The following is a 12434-nucleotide window of genomic DNA, read 5'->3' as shown; positions in this document are numbered from 1 at the left end:
AGAGGTTAATTGATAGAAAAAAGTTCCTCAGAACATGAAGTGGGAGCCAGAGCTCCAGTGCTGTCGTCACTCTGGAAGGCAGATGGGAGGCTTCTGAGGGCAGGAGGGAAGGCCGTGTGTGTGACAGCACAGGGGAACATGGAAGGACATGGAAGGACTTCCCGTGACCCTGCACTTCAAGAACTGTGTCTCCGAGTCCCTGCATTCCCCGGGTCAGTCTTGCTGGGGCTCCTGCCTGACCCCTCACAAGCTGGGCCCTCAGAACATTCAGCCACAGGGGCCACAGGCTGCCCCTTGATGGCGGTAAGGCCAGCCACCTTGCAGTGAGGCACCTGCTCAGATCCGGGGGAGGCTGTGGTGGCCGAAGAAAAGTGATCACGCTGCTGAAAATAACAGCTGTAGCGGCGCGGGTCCGCTGTGAATTCCCACCGTTCAGGGAACTTGTGAGCATTTTTACAAGTGTTAGGGTAACGTATAATCTCACTCAAAATTTGTTCAGTGACTGCAAAGGATATTATTATAAATATACATGACATGTATCAGCGGATGGTTTCCACCCAGAATAAAAGTTTATATTGATGGTCTAAGAAAAGAGAATAAAACAGCAGGACTTAGGAGCCGGGTAAGGGCTGGGGGAACAGGATAAGGTTGCAGGTGGCAAGACATGGGAAGGTGGGCAGGTGACATCCAGATTTTCGTGTTCTGCCTACAAATGACTAGAATAAATACATGCTAGCTGATCAGTGTTTCCTTTTTTTTTTTTTTTAAGATTATTTATTTGACAGAGATCACAAGTAGGCAGAGAGGCAGGCAGAGAGAGAGGAGGAAACAGGCTCCCTGCCGAGCAGAGAGCCCGACGCGGGGCTCGATCCCAGGACCCTGGGATCATGACCTACGCCGAAAGCAGAGGCTTTAACCCACTGAGCCACCCAGGCGCCCCTGATCAGAATTTCCTAGCGTTTAGAATGTGGAACAAGGGAAAGGGGTGATAATCACCCTGCAGGTAACATGTATTAATCCTCTACTGTATGCATGAGCCACAAGCACTGGAGACATATCATCTTTGAGACCTCACAGCAGTTCCTTGAGGTGATGGCGCCATCCTTGTCTTAAAGATGAGAAGGGATTGCCCAAGGTCACCCTGCAGGGGTATGGCAGAGCCAGGTCTGGTGCCCAGGTCTGGTAGACCCTGGGGCCTCCACTCAACCACCAGCTTGGGAGAAGTCCAGATGGATGGCCATGCCATTGCAGCAGAGGCCTGAGGAAGCTACAGGTGGCCCCAGAAGATCTCAGGAAGAGTCTTCTTCCTGGCCCGCAGGCTCTCTGCCAGACACTCAGGTGGCTGTCTGTCTGTCAGGACCACTAAACTTGACTCCCTCCTGAGCCTGCGAGAGCACAGGCCAGAGCTCTAGCAGCAGTCTTGCCACTTAGAAGCCCAGATTCTGACAAGTTGTCTTTGTTCTCTCTGTCCTCTTGCCCAACGAGGTGACAGACTGAGCCCGGAGTATCCTGTAAATGGGAAAAGGGGGCAAAGTCATGAGTTCAGTTGACCTGTCTGTAACTAGACTTGTGTCTGCAGGGGCTCAGGCCCACCCTTCAGCAGGACCTGACCCGGAGACCCCTCCCTTCACGGGGTGTCTGCCGAGCCAGGCTGGGAGTTCTCCGTGGACAGACCCCAGCCGCTGGTGATGGTGGACAGATTGCCTCAGAGGGCAGCTGACACTTCCCGGGGGACGTATGAAGTGACTTTGTTTCATCAGTTAAGTCAGCCTCATCCACTCAGTCATGCAATGAGTATTTTCATTCATTCGTTTCAAGTCGGAGAGACTGTCTGCCACTTGTGGAGTGTGTAGGCTGCTCCTGTGTGTCCCGGGTGCGTCAGAGCCATGGGGGTGGGGATCGGATGCGCAGACAGTGGGGACAGGAATCAGCGTCCAGCTCCAGAAGTAGATACCTCCCTGTTCTCCTTACAGATGAGGGAACTGAGGCTCAAAAAAGTTAAGCCATTTGCCCGAAGTCAGCCTCTTTAGTAAGCAGCGGGTCTCAGACACCGATCCCTCTGGCCCCCGTGTGGGAGTCTTAGCTCCGTGTGTTACTGACTCTTGCCCGTGTGTTTGCTTCCAGTTCTTTAAGGCCTTTTCCAAGAATGGCTCAGGATCAGCATTGCCAGGTGGGTGTCCTGGTTCCAGTTGTCAATATCTTCTTTTTCTTTCTGTTGGGTTCCTGCTGAGGTGAGGAGAGCCCAGCAAGGTCCGTAGGGTGAACAGTTTCCTAAGTGGAAATGGAGTTTTGTGTTTTCCTGGGGCCTTCCCGGCCAGCCTGGACGATGCCTTCTGGAAAAGGGGGCTGAAGAAACCCTTCTGTTTTGCTCCATTCAGGGTCCTGGGAAGAGGGGAGGGTCGCCACGAACCCAGACTAACCCGTCATGTCAAAATGGGGTTGGCATCCAGAGGGACAGAGCAGACATCCTCCGGGGAAAAGCACTCACGGGCTCCAGGCCGAGGGGCTGCTTCCTGCCCTCTGAGGGATGGGTCTTCTCGTGTAACTTAGGGCCACAGAAGAAGACTCCATTGCACTGCTCTAATAGAGAAGGAATGACCCATGCTCTGTTTCTCTCAGAACTAGCCTGTGCCCCGGGCCCTTTGTGTCAGCAAAGCTGACAAGGCCGCTGGGATCATTCCTCCCTCCTCATGCGCCCCTCCCCCATGTCCGTCTTCATCCAGTGGCTGGTGCTGATGTGGAGACGCTGCGGAAGAGGCTCATTGACGCCTTGGAGTCCCATAGTGACACGTGGCCCCCCGCCTGCCCCCCGCTGGAGCCTGCCAGGTATGCGGGGCTGGAGCAGGTGTGGTGCGGTGGGGGCCAGGATTTCAGGCCTGGGAGTGAGAGGGTAGCGGGGACAGCTGCATAGGGGATACGAAGGCCTTTGTGTCTGGGGCGGACCCTCTGTGGGCTAGAGCCCGGAGCCGCTCTGGAGCCGCTGGTAGGAGACTCCCTGTCGCTGGAGGGCCTCCCTGCAGAGCCCTGGCTTCATGGGGCGGAAGGGTGCAAGGGAAGGAAGAGATGGGCGGGGGTTCTCCGGGCCATGCCTGCCTCTGCTTTTCCCAGCCTGTGCTCAGGAACGTTTGTGGGGTGCAGCAGACTTCACAGGATCTTACCCAGAGGGGGCACTGACAGAGTGGACATCGGGACGAAGAAGGAAGGCTCAGAGGAAAAGGGAGCCCTGCCTATAAGAGGAAGTGGTCATCTTTCTGAGCGGTGGCTGTGACTGGGGGGTGGGCCACGCGGCTGGTGGCCCGCATCTGCCTGCCAGGCAGGCTTCCAAGATTGCCTCTTCTAGAAGGAAAGGGCACGGTGCCTCGCTTCAGCTCTCCCACAGAGGGTAAACTGAGAGCACTAGGTCTCGCCCTCCTAGATGAGAACTTGAGACAGGATAGAGCCCACCTCAGGGATTCCTGCCAAGAAGGAGCAAATCTGGGTACCAGCAGGCACTGCTGGAGGGAGCCCAGCCTCAGAACACAGGGAAGATCCCAGGGCCTGAGGAGGCTCTTGAAGCAGGCGCTGGGGCTCCAGGCCCCCCACATCGATTTACTCATGTTCTTGAAAGCAGTAGTCCTGCCGAGAGACTGTGATGCTAGTGTCAGTTGGGGTTGAATCCAACCCACAATTTTTTTTTTTCAGCTTGTCCAAGTGTCCCTCCTCCTAGAGGGTCCCACAGAGACCCTGGGCCCAGTGTTAGTCTTGGTATGGTTTGGGGCTGCCCTAGACCCCTTCTCTACAGGAAACATTCCTGCCAGCCTGCCCTTACTTACATTTCTCAGTGACCGTGTCCATCTCTCTCTCTCTCATGCACATACATCCTTCATGGTGTATTTTCAGTCCCACGGATCTCAGAAGCAGCAGGTCAGGAAAACCTGCCAACCTCATGGGTCCTAAACATTGTCTGTATTCACTCAGCCTTGCCCTTACCAGAACACAGAGACTGCTGGTCTCAAAGCCCCCCTCCCATCCTCCTCCTCCTCCTCCTCCTCCCCCCCAGGCCACCTCGTACTCACTCCAGATTCTTAAAAGAGACAGCGTCGGGGGTGGGGGGGGGGAATCAACAATGTGGGCCAAACGGAGTAGCAGCTTGTGGGGAAGCAGAGGCAGCGTCCTCTGAGACTAAGGGTTTGGCTTGCTCCCCCTGGAGGGCTGGCGGGGGCGACTTCCATGGAGCCTCGAGTGGGAACAGGACAGGGATGTATGGCTGCCCCCATAGTTTTGTGACAGGCGTGCTGTCCCCAGCAGGTCACTGCCACTCTTGTCTCTTGCAGGCTGGAGGAGATTGATGGATTCTTTGCGAGAAATGACAAAGATTACCTGGCCCTGATCTTTGAAAAGGAAGGCTCCTACCTGGGTAGAGAGGTGAGCTCCCCCAGGGTCCCTGCAACCCCAAGGTGGACGTCAGCAGGGAGCCCAGTGAGTTCAGGGGCTGGGATGTTCTGGTGAATTCTGGGGTCTCGGCCACGTGCACGTCTTAGCGCAGCACTGGCCTGACCCCTGCTGGAGGACCCAGGAAGTGTGGGAGCTGGGCCTTTCCGAGGGAAAACCTTTGTCTTTTTTATCTCCCTCGTTGACCGCGCCTCTGCAACACCCGCCCTTCACTGAGTCCCGGACTAGAGTGCGGCGCACGTAGTCGCTAATCTTCACATTTAAGGTTGATGATCGGGTAACAGGTTGAAGGGCCCCGGGCCAGTGGATTGGTGGAGCAGGGCTTTGAACCAGGTCCGTGAGTGCCGCCAGCCTGGTGGTTTCCTCACCGCCCCACCCCTGCGGAACTGGAGCCTGGGTGTGGGGAGGGGTGGTCAGAGCTCGGGCCGGGGAGGAAGCAGTAACGGAACAGGCGGGTGTGAATTACTGCCCCATGGTGACCTGTCTGTCTGCCCCAAGCCCTGTTTCCCTGTCTGGAAAGCGTGATCGTTCCCTTTCCTCAGAGCACGGCTGGCACAAACGAGGCAGGTTAGGGGAAGGGCCTGGACTGGTAGCTGGCGCAGAGTAGGTGCTTTTTAAAGATCCGTTCCCCTGGCCTAATGCAGAGAGCTCTCCAGTCTGCCGCTGGCGCACAGACTTCTCTACACCCCTTGTGGGCTTTTCCCAGACGCCGAGCGGGGACGGGCCAGGCCACGGGTGAAGTCCCAAGGCAATGCAGGGACGCGGAAGAGGCACGAGGTGGAGATGAGATTAAACTCCACTGCTGGCTCCGAATGCTTTCCTCCTGAAATTCCTCAAGCATATCCAGGGCGCTGCGGGCTGCCTCCAGGCCTCTGAGCCCTGAGAGGGGAAACAGAGGGCGATGGGGAGGGGCACGGAGCTTTGCTGAAGGACTTCCTGACCCTTCTGGGGTCCCAGTCCAGGCCTAATGACGAGGAAGTGATTAATAAATGTTCATTGGAAACAGATCTTCTCCCTACTGTCCCGCAGGGCCAGGTACCCTGTGTCCACGCAGAGGTGCTCAGAGATGGTTAGTGTGAGAAGCAGGAGGGCTCAGTAGTCTAGAGCCCAGACCCTGGAGCAAGTTTGAACTGGGGTGCGTTGCCCAGTCCCGGCACTTCCTGCCTCTGTCCCCCGAGCACTTGATTTCACCGCTTAGCCTCTGTGTTCTCATTTGCAATAAACATTTTAGTTTTTTTTTTTTTAATAAGATTATTTATTTATTTATTTGACAGAGAGAAAGATCACAAGTAGGCAGAGAGGCAGGCTGAGTGGGGGGGGGGGGGAAGCAGGCTCCCTGCTGAGCAGAGAGCCTGATGCGGGCTCAATCCCAGCACCCTGAGATCATGACCTGAGCCGAAGGCAGAGGCTTTAACCCACTGAGCCACCCAGGCGCCCCAAGACATTTTAGTTTTTTAATGAACACTTATATACCCCAGTTACTTAAACATGCCCCAGTCACTGTTACACATTTCATAAAATTAACCCCTTCGGTCCTTTTAACAGCCCTCTGAGGTTGGTATGTGTGTTATTATTCCAGTTTTGCAAGTAAAGAAATGGAGTCGGGGAGGTTTAGGCCAGTGGGGCCAGGATGCAAACGCAGGCAGCCCCCGGCTTGGTCTCCTAATAATAGTTCCCATCTCATAGCATTATTTTGAAGATTCAATGAAGCGATCCATAAACAGTCATAATACCTTCTCAGTAAATGTTAGCTCACACAGTTTTTCCCCTTATTTCTTTATAAAAATAAAATCATGTCTAAGTATGTTTTTCTGATTTGGAATAGAGATAGAAAGCCATGTAAATATAAGAATAAAAATTAAACCACATTTTATTATGCCTTCTACAAATTACTTTCATTAGAAAGAAAATTGCATTAGATTGGACTGCCCTAGGGAATTCAAGGCGTGTGGTGTGCACAGTTCCAAGGCCCCTGTCCTGGGTAGCAAGTGCCTCTTGTCGCCTGTGGGGTAGTTGTGGTTGGTGGCAGGAGACTGCCGGCACACTCGTCCACTCCCCAAAAGGCTTAGAGTCTGGATGGTGCCCGCCCAGGGCTCCCTCTGCGCAGTGGCTGGGCCCCTGCCCCCAACATGTCTGTCTGTTTCCACAGGTGACTCTGGACTTGTCCCAGCACCAAGGCATAGCAGTGCGCAGGGTCCTGAACACGGAGGGTGATGTGGTGAGCAAGTTCGGGGTCACTGACTTCCCATCTTGCTACTTGCTGTTTCGGAATGGCTCTGCCTCTCGGGTCCACGTGTGAGTGCTGTTTGTCCCTCCGTCCCCTCTCACCTCTCCCCCTGCCCACATCCCGCCTTCCCGCCTACAGAAGCCTGCCACGTTCTTCCTCCTGCAGTTGCTCTGAGGAGCCCCCTTCTGCAGGAGAAGCAGCTGTGCATGGAGTGGGTGGGCAGTGCCAGGCACGCGGCCCCCCGGCCTCCAGCTCAGGAGTCCGGTCTCGGGCCCCTGGTGCACTCGCCGCTGCTCCGGCGCCATCGCCCTGGCAGCCCTGGCTCTAGTCCCCATCCTCTGCCGTTCACAGACTCCTTGGCAGGCTGCGGGCCTGGCATGCACTCAGATATGCCTGACCCTCCCTCCCTTTGGTTTTCTAATTGCAGAAAAGTTCATTAGGAGCTAGACAATAGCCAGTTCCAAAATGCCAGGAGAAAACAACCAGGCCAGCCTCAGCCCCTCTGTCAGGCTCCTGCTGCTGAATGGCCCGTGAAATGGCGCCAGATGGTGCCTCGGTGCCCTCCCTGGGCAGATGATTGATGTCTCCTGGCTCCTGCCGGCAGGACCTCGAGGGCCGGGGAGACCAAAACTTGCCTGAGGTGCCCAATGAGCTGCCCTGTGGGGCCGTTAGCGCCATCCCTGACAGAGGCCCGGCAGGGCGGCCCCTGGCCCTTGCCGGCCCCAGTGGCCAAACAGCACTGGGCCAGCCTCATCAGGGAATTCCGCCGGGGGAGGGAAGCGTGTGGCAGCAGAGGGACAGGGAGGGACAGAAAGTGCCAGTCCTGGTGGGGAGAGGAGGCATTGTCTCCTCACTTGGAGCTGGTGGAGGGGAAAATTGTTTGTGACGACGCTGCTCCTGAGCCATCTGCTCGGCGATAAACATCGGGCCGGGACAGTGGAGTGGAAAGCGGTGCTTCCCGGTGCCAGCTCCCCCGGGGTGTCCCCTCACGTGGCTGCTGGTCTTCACACCCTCCCTCCAGGCGGCCGTGACCAGGAGGTGTCACCTGCCCTGAGGACTCTCTGTCAGAAGAGAGAAAAATCAAAAGGATTGTACAAGGATTAGAGAATTTAGTGTTGTTGTTATTACTGCCTGTTTTTTAAAAATCAGGTATCAAACCCCCTTGATTTCCTTGGGGAGTAGGGCTACCTCTGGTACTTCAAAGCAAGCTCGTGAGTGGGCAACCTCCTTTGGTCTCTGGCGGAGATAGTCAGACCCAGCCATCCTGTCCATGGGCAGAAGTAGCTCCGTCCCACAGCCCCTCCAGGGCAGGCTGAGGAATTCTCAGACCTGCCGCTTTTCCAGATGGGGCTTGGGCCTCAGACTGGTGTCAGAGAGCCTTTCCACAGCATGAGTGGTGGGTGGAAAGGCTAAAATGAGGCCTGGGCGCCTTGGTTTGACCTCACTGAGGATGAGATGTAACCAGATTCAAGTATTTCTGTCTTTTTTTTTTTTTTTTGAGATTTTATTTATTTGACAGAGACAGCAAGAGAGGGAACACAAGAAGGGGAGTGGGAGAGGAAGAAGCAGGCTCCCCTCTGAGCAGAGGGCCCGATGTGGGGCTTGATCCCAAGACCCTGGGATCAAGACCCAAGCAGAAGGCAGATGCTTAACAACTGAGCCACCCAAGTGTCCCAGATTCAAATATTTCTCTTTTTTTTTTAAAGATTTTATTTATTTATTTGACAGACAAAGATTACAAGTAGGTAGAGAGACAGGCAGAGAGAGAGGAGGAAGCAGGCTCCCTGCCAAGCAAAGAGCCCGATGTGGGGCTCGATCCCAGGACTCTGAGATCATGAACCCGATGTGGGGCTCGATCGTAGGACTCCGAGATCATGACCTGAGCTGAAGGCAGAGGCTTTAACCCACTGAGCCACCCAGGTGCCCCTGGATTCAAATATTTCTTAATAAACATTTCTGTCAAGGGGCGCCTGGGTGTCGCAGTTGGTGAAGCATCCAACTCTTGGCTTTGGCTGACGTCGTGATCTCAGGGTCATGGGATCGAGCCCCATGTTGGGTTCCACACTCAGCACAGAGTCTGCTAGAGATTCTCTCCTTCTCCCTCTGCCCCTCCTGCCTATGCTCGCTCGCTCTCTCTAAAATAAAAAAATAAATCTTTAAAAAATAAATTAAAAAAATAAACATTTCTGTCAGCTGAGCCACCTGCCTCCTCTCCTGACATGATTTTGTCCTGGGGTCTCTTTCTCCATACCCACTGCCTCCCCTCTGGTTTCTTCCCTCACAGGCTTGCGGAATCCAGGTCCTTCTACACCACTTACCTGAAGATGTTCTCCAGGGCCCCCCGGGAGCCTGTCCCCACCAAGGCTGTGCCAACCACTGCTCACACAATAGCTCCCACTGTGTGGAAAGTCGCAGATCGGTAAGGCCACGCCCCCTTGCCTCCCCAGAGCCTCACCTCTGATCACAGAGCCCCGGCCTCCATACCACACTCTGGTCCCTATCTTGAGCTTAGCACATGCCTTTCCAATCCCAGATCCCCTGAAGTCTGGCCTTGGCCTTTGGGCTCCCCTGGCTGCTGACCACACACAGAAGAGTCATAGTTGTTGGGGATCAGCAGCAGTCACCCAGGGGCCAGCCCCGTGTCTGCTGACTGTGGGAGGTGCCAGACAGCACTCGCTTGTGTAAGTGATGGAGTGAACACTTTCCAATGCCCACGTTCCTTAAACTTAACACGATTCAAGAGCAAGTGGGATCAACTTGGAGGGATACCCTGTGGCCTTCTGACCAACTTCCCACCCGAGCAGCCATCTCTTCTGCAGATGTTTTTGAGTACCTGATACCCACTAGGCACTGTAATTCAGACACACACAGATATGCAGTCCCTTCCCCCAGAGTTTACAGCCCCTTCCAGGAGGTCACTGACCTCTTCTGAATGCCTCTGGTGCTGGGGAGCTCACTACCTTCTGGGCTAGCCTGTATCTTTGTGCATAGACAGAACCATGAGGAAGCTGCTTTTCTCTCCCAAGCCCCTTGGCTCTGCTCTTGCAGTAGAATTCCTGCTCGTTGGGCAGGAGATGGGGCTCTAAGCCTCTTAAGCTGGCACCCGGCGGTATGCCAAGGAGAAATGGCTGACCGGGCAGCTCAGAGCCGCATCGGGAAGGTGGCCTCCACGAGGAGACTGTACAAGAGAACTGAGGGAGAGGTCATCTGATTTCCAGAGGGTTTTGCATCCCAACATGAAGGACTTGCAGGGTAGGAAGTGAGATTTTTAGTAAATTGGGTAAGAAGGAAACAGAGACCTAGATGTGGGAACTGTCATCATGGTCATTCACATTATGATGATTCCCATCGTTCGAATTATAACAGCTGACACTTATGGGCCTCAGGTGCCAAACTCCATGCTGGGCACCTTCTTCCATACATTATCCCATAAGTCAGGGGCCACGTCTTGAGGCAGACCACAAGAATGGAGAGGTACCCAGACCCAGGACACCACGGTGGGGGCTGGAGAGGGTCCTTTGCCCTGAGGGTAGAGCATAGGGGTTTACAGTGCTGACCCCTTGAGTGACCCTGCTGGCTCCCTGCAGCGTTAGGAGGTAGGTGCGGCTGGAGTAATCAGTTCACTTTACAGGTGGGGTCACTGAGGCCCAGAAGGGTGGACTGAGTTGCCTCCCAGAACTGAGGCCAGAACCCAGGCCTCAGGAGGCAGGGATAGAGAAGCAGCCACCGTGCCGAGCCCTTTGCTACAGAAGCCCGAGCCCAGACCCCGAGCCAGCAGGATGGGTGCGGGGTGAGGCAGCCAGCTTGGAGCCTGCAGCCTTTCCCCCGGGGCTGGGATGGCCCAAGAGGTGTGACCGGGAGCCTCACCCGCTCCCCAAGGCCTGGCAGCTGTGAGGACATCAGCCCCCAAATAAAGACACGCCAGTTGCCCTCCTAACCCTCAGCCCCCACCATGCCCTGCCTCGGAGGGCAGCCGGAGCCTTGGTCTTTCAAAGAGGGCCCAGCTTTCCAGAGCCACATTGTTTGGGCGCACCCATTGTTCTGTCTGTCCCCAGGGGTCTTTGTTCAGAACAGGGAGCAAAACTCAGCCTTCCCCCAGCCGCCTGATTGAAAGCACCTTCAGTGAGTCCCAGGAGGGGCCGGCCCTGAGCCTGTGGAGGGGACCCCTACTTCGTGCCAGGAGCTGCTGAGTGGCTTGCGTTTCTGCTCTTATTTATTCCTCTCAGCAGCCTTCCCATGAGCAATTTATTATTTCTCTGTTATAGTAAATGAGGAACTGTGGCTCAGAGAGATTAAGTAATATACTCAAGGTCACAGAGCTGGTTAGTGGCAGGGCCCAGTGCTAACTTACAGGACTCTGACCATCGGCAGTGGCCCTCCCCTTCCCTCCCTGTAGCCCTGGGTGCTCATCCCCAGCCCCCAGCCTGTGGTTAACACCCCTCTCTCTCTCTCTCCACCGCCTTCTGGGTCCTCAGCTCCAAGATCTACATGGCTGACCTGGAATCCGCGCTGCACTACATCCTGCGGGTGGAAGTGGGCAAGTTCTCTGTGCTGGAGGGGCAGCGCCTGGTGGCCCTGAAAAAGTTCGTGGCCGTGCTGGCCCAGGTGAGCAGGGCCCCAGCCTCCCTTGTCTGTACCTCCCTTGGGAGCTCCTGATCTGGCTGGACACCTGGACCCACAGCGGTCCCGGTCCAGCGTGGGCTGCTGCCCCAGGCTGCTGGCTGGGTAGGGCAGGGCCGGAAGCCCTGGGATGTTCCCCGCGGAGTCTGCCTGGGTGCCCCACTACAGTCGGAGCATGGAGTGAGGCCGTGGTCACCGGGGAAGCGGGACCCGCAGATGCCACAGGGAAGGAAAGAAGGCTTTTCTGCATCCCCTCTCTTCCTTCCCAGTCACTGGTCATAGTGTGACCGGCTCCTTGGCCACCCCTTCCTGGTGGTTTCCAGCCGACATGGCTACTCTCTGAAGTGTAGCTCCTGCCTGTCGGGGATCTGCTGTGTGTCAGGCATTTAATCCTCTTGCCTTTGCACAATGGCAAGTGTTAGTCCCATTTCAGAGCCCCAGGGTGTTCAGGGGACTTGCCTCATGCTCCCAGTGAGGAGGTGTCGGGAGGACCTGGGCTGAGACATCTCTGGCCCTAGAGCCCCTGGTCCTTTCTTTGCCACACAGCTTGCTCAGCTCCGTGAAGGTGAGATGCAGGCCCCCTTCCTTCTGCACCTGTCTCCTCCCCCCTCCCCACATCCTTCCGTCTGCTTCCAGATCCCTGGCCAGTGCTGCCCTCCTTAAAACCCCAGGCTCCGGGCTGTGGAGGACCGCTGAGTCAGATGTGGGCTCCGGTCCCCTTTGCAGGCTGGCTGCTGACACAGCCACCCTCCGTCCCCGGGTGCCAGGTCTGCGGGCAGCTGGGGCTACCTCTGGGGGTGATCTGTGCCTCCCCAGCAGGAACTGCCTGCCAGCCTCACCCCTGTCCTGGCCTTCAGGCCCATCTGGCTCGTCTGTGTGGCGCTGGTACAGCCTGAGGCTGGAGCCTTTGGCCCCTCCCCCAGGCCCTGCGCTCTCCTAGAAGCAGCTGGAATGACTGGCCACTGGGTGGCGAGCAGTCACCAGCGTTTCCTGCTCGAGGCAGATGGTGACTCCCTGAAGTCCAGAGCCCTTAATTCATCCTTCCTCCTGACACCAGGGCCTGAGGGGGAGGAAGGGTCCAAGTCAGGGTGATGGGCGAAGGTCAGTGAGAAACGCTGACTTGAAGCTGTAAATTCACGTTGAGAGCCCAGAGGCC

General features: G+C 56.0%; 1 protein-coding gene across 1 annotated transcript in view; it reads left to right on the top strand.

Annotated features, from left to right (window-relative positions):
* Nucleotides 1-12434, top strand: part of QSOX1 (quiescin sulfhydryl oxidase 1) — a 34272-nt gene that overhangs the window by 13232 nt on the left and 8606 nt on the right. Inside the window, exons 3-8 of the mRNA XM_032862721.1 lie at nucleotides 2125-2170; nucleotides 2724-2826; nucleotides 4314-4404; nucleotides 6581-6726; nucleotides 8943-9077; nucleotides 11134-11263. Coding sequence (XP_032718612.1) covers nucleotides 2125-2170; nucleotides 2724-2826; nucleotides 4314-4404; nucleotides 6581-6726; nucleotides 8943-9077; nucleotides 11134-11263 — 651 coding nt within the window. The remainder of the gene's footprint in view (nucleotides 1-2124; nucleotides 2171-2723; nucleotides 2827-4313; nucleotides 4405-6580; nucleotides 6727-8942; nucleotides 9078-11133; nucleotides 11264-12434) is intronic.

The sequence above is a fragment of the Lontra canadensis genome, unplaced genomic scaffold, assembly GCF_010015895.1.
Source record: "Lontra canadensis isolate GAN:19392208 unplaced genomic scaffold, GSC_riverotter_1.0 scaffold24, whole genome shotgun sequence".
NCBI lineage: Eukaryota > Metazoa > Chordata > Mammalia > Carnivora > Mustelidae > Lontra > Lontra canadensis.
This window is presented reverse-complemented; position numbering and strand designations above follow the sequence as displayed.